Source organism: Aricia agestis, chromosome 3 (assembly GCF_905147365.1).
Source record: "Aricia agestis chromosome 3, ilAriAges1.1, whole genome shotgun sequence".
Lineage (NCBI taxonomy): Eukaryota > Metazoa > Arthropoda > Insecta > Lepidoptera > Lycaenidae > Aricia > Aricia agestis.
This window is the reverse complement of record NC_056408.1, coordinates 18,004,751-18,025,135: the sequence shown is the minus strand read 5'-3', so window position 1 is coordinate 18,025,135 and position 20,385 is coordinate 18,004,751. Positions and strand designations below refer to the sequence as shown.

The 20,385-nt window shown below is 35.8% G+C and overlaps 1 protein-coding gene across 1 annotated transcript in view; it reads left to right on the top strand.

The window, feature by feature from the left end:
• Positions 1 to 20,385, top strand: part of LOC121740234 (glutamate receptor ionotropic, kainate 2-like) — a 68,191-nt gene that overhangs the window by 18,329 nt on the left and 29,477 nt on the right. The window contains exons 2-3 of the mRNA XM_042132871.1: positions 9,620 to 9,756; positions 15,464 to 15,625. Coding sequence (XP_041988805.1) covers positions 9,684 to 9,756; positions 15,464 to 15,625 — 235 coding nt within the window. The 5' untranslated portion in view covers positions 9,620 to 9,683. The remainder of the gene's footprint in view (positions 1 to 9,619; positions 9,757 to 15,463; positions 15,626 to 20,385) is intronic.

Below are 20,385 nucleotides of genomic sequence, written 5' to 3'. Positions count from 1 at the left end.
CTCGTCAGTCCGCATTAGGGCTTGTTCATTCTTTTATTCTTTTTTCTTTTCCTTCTATTTCTTTCTTTTTATTTCTTTTAGTCTTTTTTACTGATTTCTTACATAGAGCTATTACATTAAAATATCATTTCGTGATTCTTGTCACTCTTATGCAATTTTCTTTTTCTTTTCGATTTTTCATATTATAGCCTATGTAAAATTATCCTTCATACAATATGGTTCCAATAATCAGTTTCTTACAATTTTCCATATGTTCCATTTAATAAATTTCTGATTTTTTTTTATGAAATAAGGGGGCAAGCGAGCAAACGGGTCACCTGATGGAAAGCAATTTCCGTCGCCCATGGACACTCGCAGCATTAGAAGAGCTGCAGGTGCGTTGCCGGCCTTTTAAGAGGGAATAGGGTAATAGGGGAGGGTAGAGATGGGAAGGGAATAGGGGAGGGTAGGGAAGGGAATAGGGTAGGGGATTGGATTCCGGTAAACTCACTCACTCGGCGAAACACAGCGCAAGCGCTTTGTCACTCCGGTTTTCTGTGAGAACATGGTATTTCTCCGGTCGAGCCGGCCCATTCGTGCCGAAGCATGGTTCTCCCACGTATAGAAATTCCAATGGGGAGATAGTATTGTAATGTAATAAAAATGCTCGCGGTGTGGGAGCACATTAATCATCATTAAATATTATGTCTAAGTGCGGCCGTAAGGTAATATTAATCTATATATGGACGCTATTAAGCATTCGTGTACTAACCCACACAAAAATTACGTATTGAGTTATGAATGCAGTTATGTTCTTTACATGATTTAGAACAAGACTGCATTCAAAATTTAATGACAAAAAAAAATGTGGGTTAGGACACTAATGCTTAACAGCGACCATATATAAAACTCAAAGGTGACTGACTGAGTTGGTGATCTATCAACGCACAGCCCAAACCACTGGACGGATCGGGCTGAAATTTGGCGCGCAGGTAGATGTTATAACGTAGGCATCCGCTTAGAAAGGATTTTGATAAATTCCAACCCCAAGGGGTTAAAATAGGGGATGAAAGATTGTATAAAATAATACTTCTTAACGCGAGCGAAGCCGCGGGCAAAAGTTCGTCTATATATATAAAACTCAAAGGTGACTGACTGACATGGTGATCTATCAACGCACAGTCTAAACCACTGAACCGATCGGGCTGAAATTTGGCATGCAGGTAGATATTATGACGTAGGCATCCGCTAAGAAAGGATTTTAATCAATTCTACCCCCAAGGGGTTAAAATAGGGGATGAAAATTTGTATATAATAATACTTCATAACGCGAGCGAAGCCGCGGACAAAAGCTCGTTATTAATATTATGATTAAAACGGTTTGTTAATGTTGTTAAATTAAGAAAAATAATAAGCAAAACAAAAATTCTTATATCTCCGTCGCAATTTTATCGTTGTTAATAATCCCAGGGAAAATGTTTCGGACGATAATTCATTTTGGAAAAATCTCATTAACTCGACTTTCGTAGATGTTACACACCATAATAAAAGACAATTCGAAGAAAATATTTGTCGAGCGTCGTCTATAATAAATTAGAAGATTTAAACACAAATAAATTGTCGGTAAATGTTTATTAAAAACTCGGCATTATCATTTAATGAAAATACTAAATAGTATAAAAATATAGTAGTTATAATTATTATGAGAATAATAAATAGTTTTATATAAGTACTTATAACTAGCTGTCCAGGCAAATGTTGTTTTGCTATATTATAAAGTTATATTTCGCCCATATTATTTTATTGAAGTGACTAAATAAGTATGTCACCATGGCGACGTCCATCGCTATCCCGTCGCACCAACAATGGTCACCGTCAGTCTCGAGTTGTAATAATTTACTATTATTTATTCAACAAAATATGCACTTATCAATATAAAAAGTACTCAGTAGCCGATTCTCAGACCTACTGAATATGCATATAAAATTTGGTAAAAAATCAGTAAAGCCGTTTCGGAGGAGTACGGTGACTAACATTGTGACACGAGAATTTTATATATAAGATAATAGTTATTAATATGCAATAAAATATTATTAAGTAAGTAAGTACATATTTCTTGATATCATTTTGTTTGATTTTTTAAGCAACAATATTTTGAGTAAGTATAAAAAGTATTGTTTAAAATGTTTCCGCTGCAAGTTAGTCATTAAAACTCAATAATGATATAATAATTCTGAATGAATAAAATGGCTATCGCATGTTTTTATACGAAAAAATCCTAATGACTTTGGCATCACACTCTCGACTCCTCCTTGCTTGTTCGCACAAAAACTTAAAAAAAATTCCTCAGTCGATAAATTCGAAATTCGAATAGTTGGTTAGGTAATAATATTTTAGTAACTGAGAGCTAAAATATTATTACCTAACCAACCAAGTCTGTTGTGTGCGGGAGCACACAACAGACTTTTAGTCGGCCGATAGTTTGACCCATAGACTTAATATATACTTGGTTTGACCAAATTGGGGTTTCAGTACGTTATTATCGGCCGATACAAATCGTTTAGTGTGCGCACTTTCATACATCTTCGTACTGTATACTGATTAAGCTTTCGATTAAACTATCGGCCGAAGTCTGCAGTCTGCGGGGGCTCTTAGTATATTTCTACAATAATTGTTGGCAAAAATTAATTGCTACTATTCATTGCAACATAATATTTTAGCATAAGTCATAAACCATGTAAGTTTTTTTATTTTTAGCTTACATCAAAAAACTATTGCGCACTTGACAGCGACATAAAGCTGTCATCGCCAAGCAGCTCTCGTCCTTAAAACCCTCAGTTTGAAGGAACCCTTGATTTCGACACCGCAACAACAAAGGTGCGCGCACAAAGCACTTTTTAACTCGCGTGTCGGTTTCAAATTATTTCTGGCTTAAAAACTTTCAAATTGAAAATGTTCCGTGCAAAAGACTAGCTGTTTGTTTTACCTAGTTCTGTTAAAAGCGATATTGCAAGGAAATACCGACATTAATATGTGTAAGATCGCCCTATGTAGGTCGGTAGGCCGATCGTTGTAAACTTCTGTATTGGTTTGTCCTAGAACGGAAGATTAGAACTTGGCGTGTTAGTTACTTACTTAACGTTCTTTAGTACTACCATTGGGTAACCAAAGACACGTGCATAGATTATGGATTGTGATCTGAAGTCTAGTATTTTAATGTAAATACATGGTAAATATTAATCAATTCATAATATTATGCAATTTGGCACGGAGACACTGAGAAACAAACGACATAAGATAGTTTTTGTTCCAGATACGATTTTCAGTGCAACGAAGTTGCTGGCTTCATTTTGTACTACATAATTATATACAGGCTGTAACAAAATTAAGTGATAAAAAACTTGAGAGGTGTCAAGGGAACGCGAATGAAACGAAGTTATTTATAATGTTCAAAAACCTGTATACATAATAGATACATATTATACACTCAAAAAAAAAAAAAACGACACCTATTGACGTCCAGGAATACTAACAACGCGTCGTTGTTTATTCTCAAAAATGCCATCTAGTTGACGCACAGGAATACTATCAACGCCCTCTGCCCCTACTATGCAGGTACTAATAAAAAAGTGTCTAGGTCAAATATCGTTCTGTCTAGCCTCCTTTACGCCGAACGCGCCATGAGGAACTTCGTTCCAATACTTTAGTGTATATGAGTCCCCAGTATAGAGTACACTATGGAAGTAGCAAGCAGCAGCGCTAATAGAGTGTTTTTTTTTTAACTTTTATAATATTATCGGCAAATTCATGACGCTGCGGCGCCGACATATCACGAAAAATTGCTCTTTTAGCGCTGCTACTTTGACAGTTAACTCTATGGGCCTGTATTCACTTTGATTAGTGCAAGTGCAGGTGATGAATAATCAGGAGAAAGCAAGTGTGTTCCTTATTTTCTTCTAATTACTAATTACCTGCACTAATCACCTGCACTCGTACTAATCAAAGTGAATACAGGCCCTAAGAGACACATACACAGTGCACACCATAAAATATTATCACTTTGTTCTGTTACATGCTGTATTACTTCGAAATCCTGGAAATATGTGTGGTCCCATGAATTTCATGAGTAGTGCAAAGGCTGTCAGCGACAAAGGCGTCACGCCCCGTGCCAAGTAATTACGCCTCCGTCACATTAGCGCCTGCACACCACTATACATTTTTAAATGGTACATGTAGAGTAGTTTGTGAGAAATATACATATAAAGGGGAATGTGTGTGTGCTTATAACTTTTGTGAATACTACTGAACGACGAACTTATCCGAAAAAGCACAATATTTCTGTAGGATAATGTAATAACTGGATGGCTCCGTGTAAAAGCTGATAAAAGTAATCAAAAGTATGGGCCTACCAGAATCCGATGGCGATGGCAGATTTTCAAAAACTATTCTTGATCATTGGATAAACTTTTATATTTGCATGTTTAACACACAGAATCAGCCGCTATAAAAAAAAGATCAAAATGTTTTATTCCAATTATCCCGGTATTGCTAGAGTCAATATATTTTCTCTCTTTTTGCCATCAGATTCTGGTAGACCTATAAAAGTAATCAAAAGAGTTCGACTGCGAAAATGATTTTTGTTTCGTTAAAAATTGTCACGAATTTACTAAACTTAATTAACAAATCGAATCTTTAATTTAGGCGTTACGATGAAAAGAACATTTTAAAATTTAATATCTTTTAGTCTTTCTAAAAACCAAAAAATAATAGCACTAAAATAATGTTAATCCCTTTTGCAATGTTTTTGTGAAAATCCAAAAAACATTAGCACTAATGTAACCCTTCTTTTGCAGTCGGTAACTGCAATGTTCAAAGTAAATTAGCGACGACAAACAAAACGGCAAACGTTGCGAGAAAAATATATTTCCTTTAAATCAGTGATAACAGAATTAACGCCCGTACTCAGCACATCCATAACTTTCTAACGATTGGAACTATCATGGTTGTTTAAACCGATTGGTATTAAATGTTTCTGATTCTGTCGACATTTTAAACCAACTTCAGAATATAGAGGGTTACATTTGTCAAGAACGTTGTCCATACTAATATTACAAATTCGTCCTTACCTTTTCAATGTTCACGCTGAGACCGCTTAACCAAATTTGAATAAAATTAAAATTTAGTTTGTTTGTGTCAAGACTTGGCGGACGTTGTTCGTAGAGTTCACATCCTGAGGATGCTCCGGTGTTGGGGCGAAACGCGCGTCGAGGTTTTCAACCTGCATGATGGTGAGGGACTTGCACGGATTTGCCAACATTATTGCTTGTGTGGTGGTGGTGTTTGCAGGTTCTTGCATGCGAGTGTACGCATAGGCAGTGTGTGAGGAGGGAGGTGCTGTACGCATGCCTATGCGTGCACTCACTCATTTACTTAAAGGTTGAGGTTTATTTCGCGGAATATTGCTAAAAATAATAACAAACTAAGTTTTAAGCTATGGATTTCCGCAAAGTAACGCCTGATTCTATTAACAATTTGAATGAAATTATTATATAATATTATATATTGGTTAGGAGATAATAAGTTGAATCCCGAAAAGGACATGGGGTAGTTTTCATCCCGTAAAAAAATTTACGGTTCCCGTACAATAACGGAAGTTGTGGTTGCCCATCATATTGTGGTATTCACTTTGACCCATGTTGGTTTGGCGAATAATTGAAAAAAAATCACGATTTAAATTAGAAAACGGCATTTAACCTTAAGGTTTAAACAATGAAACTGAATTTTCGAGGCGCGACTTTACTGACATCACAATTTCGTTTTAAGACTCGCCCTTGGCCGGTTTTTTATTTTCGTGTGGCGGGGGTTTTAATACCATTACAGGAAACTGTAATTTCACTTTACTGTGCATTGTTTTTTGTAACACAAAATTGTAGTTTACTCGCTTTTCCCGACCCTTTTCACGATTACAGCCGAGAAGGTTTACCGAAAGTTTTTTAGCGTGACTCTTCTAGTGAACATTGTGACCACAACCGTTATAACAGGAACATAATTTCAGTTTATTGTCTTGGGAATTCTGTAGCTGGGATCCGGCACTTTTTCTGGAAAATTAAAGACTCTATACATGGTGTAAATTAATTATTATTAAAATAAATGCATTTATTTTATCTTATTAAATATATTTCTTTTTATGTCATCCTTTTCATTTCATATCAACTTTTATGTTAATTTACGTGAATTCAAGCTGTGTAAAATTATGGTTAATAAAACAAAACTATTTATATCAGCAAGCTTGAAAGGGAACAACAAAAGGTTTCCTAGCTATTCAGTTTCATACCCAAACTTTCTCCTTTACAATTCTGTTTATTTTTATAATATTCAATATTGTACCTACAATAAATGTTTGTTGTTTTTGTTTTGAATATTGACTCGTCGAGTTGGCAACGCGAGTAGAAAATAATATTGATAGAGATTTGGCTTTGAATTTCAAGAACTTCAGAAGTTACTGATACAAAATATTATTTATCTTATATTCTCTATAAACGAGCAAACGGGTCACCTGATGGAAAGCAACTTCCGTCACCCATGGACTCTCGCAGCATCAGAAGAGCTGCAGGTGCGTTGCCGGCCTTTTAAGAGGGAATAGGGTAATAGGGGACGGTAGGGATGGAAAGGGAAGGGAAGGGAATAGGTGAGGGTAGGGAAGGGAATAGGGTAGAGGATTGGTCCTCCGGTAAACTCACTCACTCGGCGAAACACAGCGCAAGCGCTGTTACACGCCGGCTTTCTGTGAGAGCGTGGTATTTCTCCGGTCGAGCTGGCCCATTCGTGTCGAAGCATGGCTCTCTCACGTATAAATACGACGCTCCTGTGTAATTATTTAAAAATGAGTTTTTCGGCAATGACTGCAAGTAGTAGCAAGACATTATTAGCGGGTTTTGGGTGAGAAATAATAACCTAGACCTTGGATTTTTAAATTACTTACGTTAGTTCGAGAACCGGTGCACGATGGTAGGCCTCATATCTAAGACGTTCTAAAAGTGTTACGGTGGTATGAATAAAAAAATCTTAGTGAACGTTTTAACAGCTTTCTAACTAAAATGTTCACTAAAGTTAAAAACCGTCTTATAACACTCCATATGAATAAACGCTTGCTAAGCCTTCGCTAAGTAAAATACCTTTAGATGACGTTTTATAAGAATTTTTTTTGGTAATGTTGGCAGTGTGTCAATTTATTGTATTCCACAGATTAAAAATTGTATTCAATGTGTCAAAAATAAAGAGTAAAGAAAAAATAAATGTACTTTATGGATTTTATAAATCATAGAGCAAAGTAGACTTTGACATTGGCAACTCACTAAGGCCGCCATAATAAAAGAAGAAGAAGAATAATGAAAAGAAGGAGAAGATAACTAAAAATACTATTTTATTCTGTTTTACTTTTGAGGCCTACAATTAGTGCATTTGACACAATGTATCTAAGGGTCTATACAGACGGACCGCATTTCAACTGCAATCCAACCGCAAATTGCAGTTCAAGTGCAGTTTGAATGCAGTTGACACGACTGCAATAGAACTGCAAACCAAACGCGCAGTTGGATTGCAGTTCATTTGCAGTTGGCGTGCAGTCGTGTGAACTGCATACCGACTGCATCCAAACTGCACTGCTGGAGAGCGGACCGTGCGGGCGGGTAGGATGGTGCAGTTTAGATGCAGTCAGTATGCAGTTCACACGACTGCACGCCAACTGCAAGTCTGCAACTGAACTGCAATCCGACTGCGCGTTTGGTTTGCAGTTCTATTGTAAGGTCTACACAGATGGACCGCATTTCAACTGCAATCCAACCGCAAATTGCAGTTCAAGTGCAGTTTGAATGCAGTTGACACGACTGCAATACGACTGCAATAGAACTGCAAACTAAACGCGCAGTCGGATTGCAGTTCAGTTGCAGTTGGCGTGCAGTCGTGTAAACTGTATGATTTGCAGTTCTATTGCAGTCGAATTGCAATCGTGTCAACTGCATTCAAACTGCACTTGAACTGCAATTTGCGGTTGGATTGCAGTTGAAACGCGATCCGTCTGTGTAGACCCGTAATCGTGTCAACTGGATTTAAACTGCACTTGAACTGCAATTTGCGGTTGGATTGCAGTTGAAATGCGGTCCGTCTGTAGAAACCCTTACTGATTCTTGAAATTGCAATAATGTCAGAAATCGCGATAATACTCGATATTGCGTCCTATTAAAGTAGGTCCGAGGCTTCACTAAAGTTTGCGAACTCCTATTTGACGTTTCGCGCCTAAACAACTGTTAGCAAACGTTTATTCATATCGATTATGCTTAAAATGTTCTTAAAATAGGTTTAAAACAGGCGCGCTATTTTTTGACAGCTGTCACCTTAAAAAGGTGTTAGAGCACTGTTAAAGAACCTTTATTCATATTAAATTTTACAACAGGCTTATAAAGCTGTTGTAAACCTTCGCTAAGTTTTTATTCATACGACCGTAATTTTTAACCGATTTAAAAATAAAAAAAATAAAAAATAATTTTAAGTAGTTGTTCTTTTTTTAACACCGAGAAAGTCTGAGAATCCGAGACTCTCTCAGTACGGATACTTTCACAATGAACTCTTTATTATAAGGGTAAAGGGTCACATGAACCGCCCAAAGTATTATCTCATAGTTTTGTTACACCCTGTCTGCATACGAATTATTCTCGCAAACATAACAGTACGAATAGACATTTTTGTTTTAGAAATCTCTACGTGCTTGTAAGCGCATTATAGTGTAAACCTTGACTCTATTGTAGTATGTAAATCCAGCACTATAAATGCTAATACTACGCGTCTAAGTTATTAATTACAAAGTCACTAGATCCAGATCATCTGGTACTTACCTAGTACATGTAGGGTGCGCTTTAGTTTGATTTAAACGTAATTATATTATGGAAAACTGTAATGCTACTAATTTGAAACGTCAATCGTTGTTGCCTTGCAATAAAGAATTACTTAGCTATATCCAAACTATGCAATTTCATCTTCAATTATTTTCGTCATCTTTTTATTCAACTTTCGTTTGGCACATTCAATAATAATTGAATGCGTCAAAGTCCACCCGCGTTGGAAAGAAAAGTGTCATAGCGTCGCGGGCATGCCTCACGTTCGCTGTTGACTGCGCTATGACGCATGCCCTTGATGAACAAAAAGGCACAGTGTGGACTGAGGACAATAGCATTTTTTTTGTTTTCATATTTAAGTTTAAAAAAATGTTTTTTTTTTAACTATTTCTATGTCCACGCAGAAAAAACTCTGGACTAAAAAAATATCCACTCCTCCTTTTTGATTATATATAGTAATATGTAAAAAAATAATTGAAAGGTACTTATAATATTACTAATTATTATAGAATATATATTATTGTAATTACTAGATGATGCCTTATCCGTACTAAAAATCCTATGTCCTTTCCCGTGTCTATTACCAAAGTCTAATCAGTTCAGCCGTTTAAGGCTGCAGCGCTGCTGCCGCACTGCTTGCGACGTAATGTGAAGGCGCTCTAAGCGCAATTTGAGGTAAATGACAAATATACACACTTTGGAATTTATAATATTAGTAGGATGAATGACCTAGGAATCTGTTTGCGCAGGTCGCGTTGGCAGGGCTGTGAGGGGTGTGAAGGGGTGCGAGGGGTGCGGGTGTGATGCTCCACCATGTGGACGGAGTGGCGCTGGCTCGTGGTGACGCTGAACGCTGTGGCCGCACTCTCCCCTGTCATTAAGATTGGTAAGCCCTTATGAAGTATACCAGTTGCTTGTCGGCGTATTCAGGGACATTTTCTTAGTGGGACTGCAGGGTGATTCACGATTTCCGTTCTACACACATTCGGAATCTTTACCGTGCGGTCATTGGTCAATGCCTAGCGCGGCGAGCGTTTATTGGATGTCGCGCTATGAAGTTTCCGAATCCGAGTCGAATTACGCATTGTGAATTAGGGCCCTGGTTTCGTCTCCTTGGCTTCGGCAAGTTCGGTGCTGATGGTGTATACAGTATACCGCTAGCGGACTTTAAAGTGGGTAGGTCTGCGTACTACCACCTCTTCGGACGCAGAGAGTCCTGCATATCCACGGTGGGAGTCTCTTCTAAACCTGATCGCACATTGTCAGCACCGTATGCGCTGTACGCGTTGAACGCACCACACAAAATTATTATTATTATTATTATTAAAATGAGGCGCGTACGGTGTGGTTCGTCCGCACCGTGTGCGAGGTTTCACATCATTTCATACAACGAATTCTAAAATGCGGAGCGTTTGGCGCGTGCGTGCTGATAAATGTGAGTAGGGAGTTATTGGGCATTCTGTCCCACCTCCGTTCGCTCGCGCGCTCGCTCACTTTGGTGGAGGTGGGACAGAATGCCCAATAACTCCTGTTCGTTTATGCATCAACTGATTGTAAATGAAATGACATGCTCACGAAATGCACCTTTGTCCGCTCGCGCCATCGCTCACTTTGGTGTGTCAGTGTGCCACTTTCGTTTATGCATCAACTGATGGTAAATGAAATGACATGCTCATGACATACACCTCTGTTCGCTCGCGCCCTCGCTCACTTTGGTGTGTCAGTGTGCCACTTTCATTTATGCATCAACTGATGGTAAATGAAATGACATGCTCATGACGTGCACCTCTGTTCGCTTGCGCCCTCGCTAACTTCGGTGTGTCAGAGTGCCACTTACCGTGGGTAAGATCACGTACCGATCATACTCCTAACTCGTGATCGGTTACGGCCCATGGTAAGATCACCTACTTTTTTACCAAAAAACATACCTCGGCTTAAATATACTAACACACTATGATGTTTAGTATGTTTAAGCTTACATTTCAGGGGATAGGAATTTAGGATCTTATCAATAAATAAACACCAGTTTTTTATGAAATAATATAAATGCTTATACAAATAAACAAAATAATGTCTTCGTTTGTGTCATGTAGAATTCTTTGTCATTGATCATCCGATCTGAAAAAAGAAAACCGAATGTTATGTACATCCACACTTACATATAATCACCATTTAGAGTCACGAGTACTTTAAAACTACGACGACGATTGTACGATGATACGATGATGATGTTTGAGTAATGTTTCATCTAAAAATTATGGATTAATTATGTTTCTTTGACTTATTGGCATTCAAATAATCTCGAAAATATTAACGCTATATTATGCAATAACAGTTTTACAGGAAATATATTATGAATTTTTATATTTAAATTTGTTGTTATTAAAAAAACTATCGGTTACTAATAATTATTCTGATTAAATAATTACCTCTAATATGTATCTACTACATAAACCTCATTCAATAAACTAGATACATTTAGATTCAAATTTACTTACAATTAAATAATGCCTGGTCTAATCCTTTTTCTGCGTTCCGCTGTGATTTTTGAGGAACTTCTCTAATTTTCAAGCATCTGAAAAAATTAAAAAAATAAATATTTTTTTTTCCATCAAACAACACACGTAAAAGTATAATAGTGTTTTATGAATAAGGTAAGATATTCATATTATATTACATTATTTTTTTATTATATTACATTATTTACAAAACAAACCTTAACTTATATTATAGTTACTCACGTGTACATAATTTACGTATTTTTTGGTAATAGAGTCTTGGACCTGACTACACAACGGCAAGTTGATTTATTATTGATATAAGTCATTGAAATACATAATAATAATCGTTAATTCCAAAAATTGCTGATATGGTGTTAAATATTTTCTTTTTTTTACAGATAATGGAACGCGTAGAAGATTTGACTGCTACGTCCGAAGACAATGTCTACCGACATGAATATGGGGATACTTTCCAGCATGCTCAAGATCCTTTGGAAGGATTTACTGAAGAGTTTTTAAAAATGAAAGTTAAGCAAAAGCCGAACGCTAAGATTCGGGAACGTCGTCCAGCAAAATTAAGAAAAAAATGTGTTTCTAAAAGTGCACTAAGTAAACTACATAATATCCCAGTTCATTCGTTTGTGGTAAACAGCGTTCCCAAAAAAGGTTTCCGTCTGATAAAGATCTCAGTGTTTGATTTAGATGGATCCCAGCAACATTGTGACAGTATAGACGATGATAATTTTTTTTTATCCGCACAATATGTTGTGAATGAAAACGGTGATGAAATAATGGACCAAACCGAGAAGTTAGTCAGTAATATATCAAAAAAAATATGTAATTTCAGTTATACGAGTTGGTTTTAGTTTACTTTGGTATTAAGTATTGTTTTAGCTGTAGGGTCGCAATAGACTTTAGAATGAATAAGTCGATAAAATGGCAAGATATATAATTTGTATGAAAATAATATAAGTTAGGGTTTGTTTTGTAAATTAATGTGTACGTAATAAATTGTATGTGTGATGTGAATATATTTGTTTTATTTCTATTTCATTCAACTTTAATTATTTAAATAAAAAGCAATAAATATAAGTTATTTTTTATTGAAAGTGTACATTATTTTCTAAACACCATTTTTTTAAACATAATACATTTTTTAATGCACAATACTTCTTATGAATAAAACAGTTATACGATTCTTCCTTACAATACAGATCGTACAGAATGTTAAATCTTGGAATGTCTTTGTAACTTATATCTACAATATTATTATGATCACACAGTTCTTTCACCCATTTCACTTTCTCTTCACCTTTTACGATAATGTTTCGGTCTTTTAAGTAAGGTTTAATAATTCTTCTGAATTCACTGTAATCGATATAGCCTTCGCTCCATCGAAACCCTCTATTTCTTTCTAACCACCGAACATTATTTTTTTCATCATCGGTTAGCGCTGAGAATGGGTATGGTGGTTTAACATAAAATGTATGTGTATGCTGTCGAGTGGCTATACATAATTCTTTTACTAAAAAGTCGTTATTATTATTTTTAAATCCTTGTAAGTCAACGATTATTATATTACTATTCACGACATTTTCTTAACGATATTATTCAAAGGCTTATTCCTTAAATATGCAGTCGTTTAAAATCTGACAATATGCAGCTGTCTGATCAGGTATTTCTTGGTCTGTTTCGGTTTCTACTCTCACGTCGATTGAGCCTTTTAACGTTTCGTGCTGTCGCGAACAGTCGATAATTCGTTTTCATTTAAGGACAGATAAGACTTTATGGTCGTAGTTACACCTGCGTTTTTTGTTTTATCTATTTCTACTCCATTTAATTCATATCTTATGTCTTGAAATAGAAATAACGCTGGATTATTAACGAAATGTACATTTGAAACCTTTTCTTTAGTTGTCCTGTTGTAAACAATTACTTTGCCTTCGATATACAAACTACTGAGCGAAGGCAGCACATATAGGTCTTGTTGATTGATGGGGATTCGTATTTCATAATTCTTGTTGAAACTTGTTACATACGGTCTGTACGAATGATACTCAAAACTTTCGATGCTGTTGTCGTATGAGGTTTGTTGAGATATGTTTAAAATATTCATTTTATTAAACCAATTAGCTTGAGGTATTATTTATTGCTTTTAGTAAGCTTCTTTTTTAACTGCTGTCGTGTGTCTTTGTGAGAAGATATTTTAGGACTGACTTTGACATTTGATATGGCACGGGTTTTATGAAAATTTATCATTTTTTTCTAAAATGTAAATACAATTGTACCTCTTCACCTCGTAAATTTATTTTTTTGTTATCAGCGTCTAACAGTCGTATATTGATGGAACTAATAGAAGTCTGATTGACTGGAAAATAAATTAAATTTTTTGGTATTTCTATTATTTGATAACCAGAAGGTACATTAGGTACAAATTCGTAAATAATATGGCTTCCTGTTCCGTTCACAAATGAACCACTAACTACATCACATTCAATCCTCACGATAGTTGTTGATAGAATGCTGACAGGATACTGTGAATCAGTGCTTATATTAGCTTTTATTGTTTCCATTCCAAAGCCTAGTATGTTGCCAATTGAATCATCTTTATTAAAATGAACGTCTTTAGAACAAAATATATTTGTTTTCAATGTGTTATTATTGCATCTTAGTTTAAGCAGTGTATTTTTTATGTTAGTTTTCAAATAATCACAAATATCTTGAAGCTCGTAGGACCCTTCAGGAATTTTGATCATTTCATTATCACCGTAATAAAACTTGTTGTTTCGTCCATCAATATTAGGTATAGAGTTGAAAGTTGAAAAGTGCAAAAGACCACATTCATAGTCTCCATGAAATTCCAACGTCGGAGAATAGTTTGCACACTGTGGCACAAAGTGGCACACTGACACACCAAAGTGAGCGAGGGCGCGAGCGGACAGAGGTGCATGTCGTGAGCATGTCATTTCATTTGGACAGAATGCCCAATAACTCCCTACTAATGTGCAATCACCTTAATCCTTCGTGGAATGCGGAACTCCGTTTATAGATGAAAAAAGCGGTCAGATCTAGCCTCCGAGTTTGCCATTGAAGCCGAGTCTTTAAAGCGTAATTCTGGGGTAGGCCTAAGGCGAGGTCTATTAATTTTAATAAAGATACAAACCGCACTTGTGGGGAACGAAATATAATACGGGATAGCCGACTTCCTAATTATTAGATGACGACGTATATTCCAACCTCTTTGATCGTTGATGTAATTTCTTGTTCCATATTTTGTTTCCTTCCTTTTTATTCCTGTCATGTATAAGCTAAATCAATTTATTATTATCAACTTATACGAATTGAGCAGTCGACGGCAATTCTGCGCTATATCTTACCTTACCTGCTTTTGGATTGTTAAGAAAATAAGGTGAAAAGGTATGTACGCTAAATCTGTCTTCAAGTGTAGCAGTGTAGCATCTGCTGATTCTGCATCTTTAGACTTTATTTATGCATGTAATGAGGGCGTTTGAAATTCTATTTGCCACCAGGTGCCGCTATGTAGCGTTAGGGTCTATCGTATCTGCTGTCATGTGTCACGATAATAAGCCTATTTCACACGATAGACCCTAAAGGTCAATTCAGACAGCAACGTGAAGCGTAGATGCATTTTTTAATTTGTGTATTCTTCGAGACAACATGCAAATCTGTCAATTCATACTATTTTAGAAATGCGCCTCGCGTTGCGATCTGAATTGACCCTAAGAGCCTGTCCACACGGCGCGTTGCGTCAGCGTTGCGTCGACGCAGCGCTGCTGTTGCGTTGTTTTACATATAAATAACCAAGGTGTTCAGTTGTTCAGGAGGCGCGCTGCGTCGTCGCAACGCACACGTGACGGACAGCAGCCACCGAGACGAAGCGGGAGGGGAAGTTGACGTTAAGACTGCTTCGTAATAACGCTGCGATGACGCAGCGCCCGTGTGGCGGCCGGCTATGCATCAAACGGCAGCGCTGCGTCGACGCCACGCTGACGCAACGCTCTTAGACTACACCTGTCGTAGAACTTCTAACACCACATTAGAACCCCTTATGTGAAAGTAATCTGTTTCCAGGCGCGATATTCACGGAGGAGGCTCGCGGCGGCAGCGCGGAGCTGGCGTTCAAGTACGCGGTGTACCGCATCAACAAGGAGCGGAGTGTGCTGCCGGACACCACGCTGGTGTACGACATACAGTACACCACACCCCGGGACACCTTCCGCTCGTATAAGAAAGGTAAGTAATGGGCTTTGGATACTTTGAAAGTCCCTATCTTGCTCTATCGTCCCATGCTCAGGTCCCATATAATGCAGCAACAGATACAATAAAGAGTTTAACTGGAATGTCAAGATAAAAGGGTGTGATCATACCCAAACTGGGTTATGGGTGTTTGGGTATGATCGGACCCTTTTATCTTGATATTGATGTTTTATTACCATTAAAAGAATTTTATTTTTTTAAGAATTAACGTTTCTTCGCAAAAGCGGTACGGTGATACGCAGACCATTAATATATCATACTTAGTTCAAGAGTTGAACACTTATAAAAACTTTTATCTTCTTGTATAGGGAATAATGGTTTAATAATTAATTTATTAGGTATCTTAATATTGCTGCTACGATTGTTCTGTCTCCTCTCGATATGAAATAAGTAAATTACATACACAATACATTTTTGTGGTATGAACGATTTTTCTGTTAGTTTTATAGTATTGTATCTCCAATAGGCTGCCAATGGGAATTGCATGATGTTTCCAGTTTTTCGTTCTCTCATTCGATTTTTTAAGTCATTAATTAAAATATTGGAAGGACTTTCGCGTTTTCAATAGTCCTTATTGTTGGAGAGTCTTTGTCTGGAGTCAATGGGTGAAACTGTTTTGTGGGGAACGCGAATTTCATTGAAATGGTTTTTAATCATTGGTTTTTGGTTTGATTCTTGTTTATTTTATATATAAAAATTACGTGTCACGATGTTTGTCCTCCATGGAGTTCTTATTATTGAACCGATTTAAATTTTGATTTTTACATCGTGTACAGTGCAATTTGATGCAACTTGCAAGATAGGATAGCTTACATCTCAATTTATAGTCACAATATTATTTTATTGCAAACTAGCTGACGACCGCGATTTCATCCGCGTGGACTTTAGTTTTAAATAGTTGTTCCCATACATCGATTGAATGGATTACGTGCAAACCATAAAAGTATATTGTGCGGTTACCGTACATTTTTCTGGAACAAAATGTATCCTTTTCCGGGACTCAAAGTATCTCTATACCAAATTTCAGCAAAATCGGTCCAGCCGAAACACGCGTGATGTCGTGACCAAGGGACATATGGTTTTTTTTTATTTATATAATATAATACTAGCTATTTGACCGAGCTTAGCTCGGTATTCGATAAAACACGAATAAAATGACATTTTCTAAAAATGATTCCTAGCTAGATCGATTTATCGCCCCCGAAACCCCCTATATACTAAATTTCATGAAAATCGTTGGAGCCGATTCCGAGATTCCAATTATATATATATATATATATATATATATATATATATATATATATATATATATATATATATATATATATATATATATATATATATATATATATATATATATATATATATATATATATATATATATATATATATATATATATATATACAAGAATTGCTCGCTTAAAGATATAAGATAGAATATTATTATACGTGTAACGCGTTATATATAATCAGTCATGAAGGTCGCCATGTTTTTTTACAAGTGGCATCAATGCAAAAAAAAGATTAATGAAATGAAATGAAAGAATGATGGTCTTCATGACCTTGAATAGTCGGGTCTACTAGTTATTTAGTAGATGTTGCTCGCGACTTTCGTTCAGCAACAGCTTTTTGTAAGTTCCGGCCTCCGGGATATGTAATTACGTTTCGTCCGTATAGCCAATACCTTTTTTTTATTGAACCAAAAAAACGAGCTGATGGATGACCTGACAGAGAGCGATAGCCGCCGCTCGTGGACACTCACAACAACATACGAATTATGTGCTAGTTCTGCAAGTTATTTATGAACTCTAGTCCATAAATCACCGCTTCCTCACCTAAGCTTCATGGTTACTTTAATTTTTACTCACTCAGAAACATAATCTAAATATTTTTTTAAGGGGGCGACTAACCCTAAAGTGTCGATTTTATAATTCATTTTTATACTTGAAAATAAGCCCCGAATTGCTTCATTTTCTAAAATTAGATACTACATTATATTTCCGAGAGTTCGATCTGAGCACGATATATCTTAAAATTTTCTCGATAGAAAAAAATCACAAAGATGCATCTAATTTTCACAAATTATTTATTTATTGCCATAACCGTGCATTGAACTAAGTTAAAATTTTAACACATTGTATAAAATTCTATCATTGAGAGATCGACCTAGCGGATTTTTAAAATGTTGTATATTTATCAAGTTATTGAGATAAAACTAATTTGGCGATGAATCCGCGTCGTTATTTTTCACGAATATGAAAGACGGGCGTGAGTGTGAAGAGAGAAGGACGATGTTTGATTTTTGGATTTATTCCATTCTAATACCAAAAACTAATACCACTGGTATTTGTTTCAACTCATATATTTTTTCTATTCCGAACCGATACCATTGTTTAAACTAATACCAAAACAAGTTCAAAGATATAAGGTACAGTCAGTAAAAATGCTTTGTATGTAAATATAAGACCTTTAATTGAAAAAAAAAACAGATAACTCCAAAAAAATCAAATTTTGTTAGCAAACGTCTTGTTCAATGATAAAATATCACTTAAATAATCAACTTTAATATAATTTTAGTTCCTCTCTATACCTGTATAATATTTTTTTTGCAAAAACATCAAACAGGAAGAATTTACTTACAATCTAAAAATTACAAAATATCTCAAAAAATTAACTCTTAATTTATATTGAAATTTATCTGACATAGTTATTATTAGACAGGTACGTAATTATTCACGTCTACCTATCTCATAACAACTATGTCAGGTAAATTTTTAACAAAAATAAATCACTTTTTATCTAACAATTGTAAAATATCACAGAAAATCAACTTTTTGTTTAATCAAATCAGTCATTCTTCACCTATATAGCAATGAATCAGCAATTTTTTTTTTGCAAAAACGTCATATATGAATAATTCACTTATAATCTAAGAATTATAAAATATCACAGAAAATCAACTATTAGTATAATCAGCTAAATGACGTGTAAATAATTTCTTATATTTCAACAATTAGTAGCTAAACCCTTAATTTTTCTAAGCAGTGACCTACGGAGATTTTGTTTTTGAGGAGTTGGTCAGTTACGTATGTGATCCACGAATTTTTCATAATAGTTGTCTGTGCACATCGTTTTGCGGGGGGTGCGTTTGATTTATATTGAGTAATAACCACTGTTTGTAAATCTGCGTCCTCTTTCAGCACGTTCAGAAGCTGATATAAATTAGCATTCTTTGGCACAGCCGAGTTTAATTTCTTATGCCAAGATTCTACGGCATTTGTGGTTCGATGGCGTTCACCATGAACGCACCAAATGTCTACAAAACTCTCGTTCTCTAGCCATTGTGACACCATGTAGTCATTAAATGTTTGAATGGCGTCAGTATCAGGACAGTCTTCCATTATGTAGCACCATCCTTCTGATATGAATTTACGAGGAAGTAAAGGCAGTAAAGCTGAAAGTCTTACATGTCTTTGGGTGATAGCATCTTTTGTCAGATCCAACTGTTTTGCTTTTTTCCATACATTTTTGGAATAATGAAAGTAGCATCCTTTAATCACAACTGACGGAAAAACAATTGTAATGGCGTTCATTGCGGCTAGTTCAAAATCTGTTAAAAATTTTACGGGTTCCCACCCAGGAATGTTTTGTTTCAAAATTTCAAATAATTTTTTGTATGTTTCTTCTGTTTTTTTGTTAAGTAAAACATAAATAAGAGGAACTATACGAGTGTGATCTTCGTCACTTCCCAGATCTCCGTGGATAGTATATAACTGCACAAAAGGCTCAGGGGTGCAATCGAATGTTCCGTCGCTTTCAAAAAATTTAATGCTCGGAATTTTCTCTAGTTGATTTGGACTGACCAAGATTATTATTCGGGTATTGGAAGACTCATCTTTATAATCGTAAAACAAAAAATCTCTAAATTGTAATGGAACTTCTACTTCATCAATTGATTTACATTTAATTTTTTTTACACCAGCTGCGTTGTTTCTTGCATAATACAATTTTGATTTGATGTTTGCAAACGATGGGATATTTCTCACCAAATCTGATTCAGTAGCGCAGAATTGTGATTTGAATTTGTTATATATGTTTGGTATTGGGGCGAAATCAGACTTCATCACTTTATCTCTTAAATCATCCAGCTTTTTTGCCATTACATTTTTGAATTCATCGGGCTCGCAGCTATGATTTTTCTCATTGGAAATATTGCCATCCTGTGAGGACAACAAAATAGCTTTAGCAAAATAGTTTTCGGATAAAAATACATATTGAAAGATGGAACACTAACTGTCTTTTTCATAATATAACGCTTACCGAAGGTATAAAGGTAAAGGAGGGAATAGTTTGAACTACCTAGTCTTTTGAACAATTTGTTGAATTTGTTATCATGCAATCTGGGAAAAAGCGGCAAAGGCCGTTGCCGTTAATACTTGTAATTCTGGTGAAGTACCACACCACCGACTAAATTAATTATAAAAGCAGCCGTTTCTTTGGAAAAACTGTACACCATACACAATTTAAACTCTATGTAAGAAGTTGGTAACATACCTTTATCTGTAAAGATCCACTGCACTCTTTAACATTCACACATCTCCAATGGGTCCATCCATTTTTATTTTCCCTTTTTTTTGTGTACTGGTAACCAGCTCTCATTAAAACCAAGCCACCATTTCTTGTTATGAAAGTCAAGCTTCCTGTTTTTCCCGAAGATGTTGAGGGCTGATTATCAG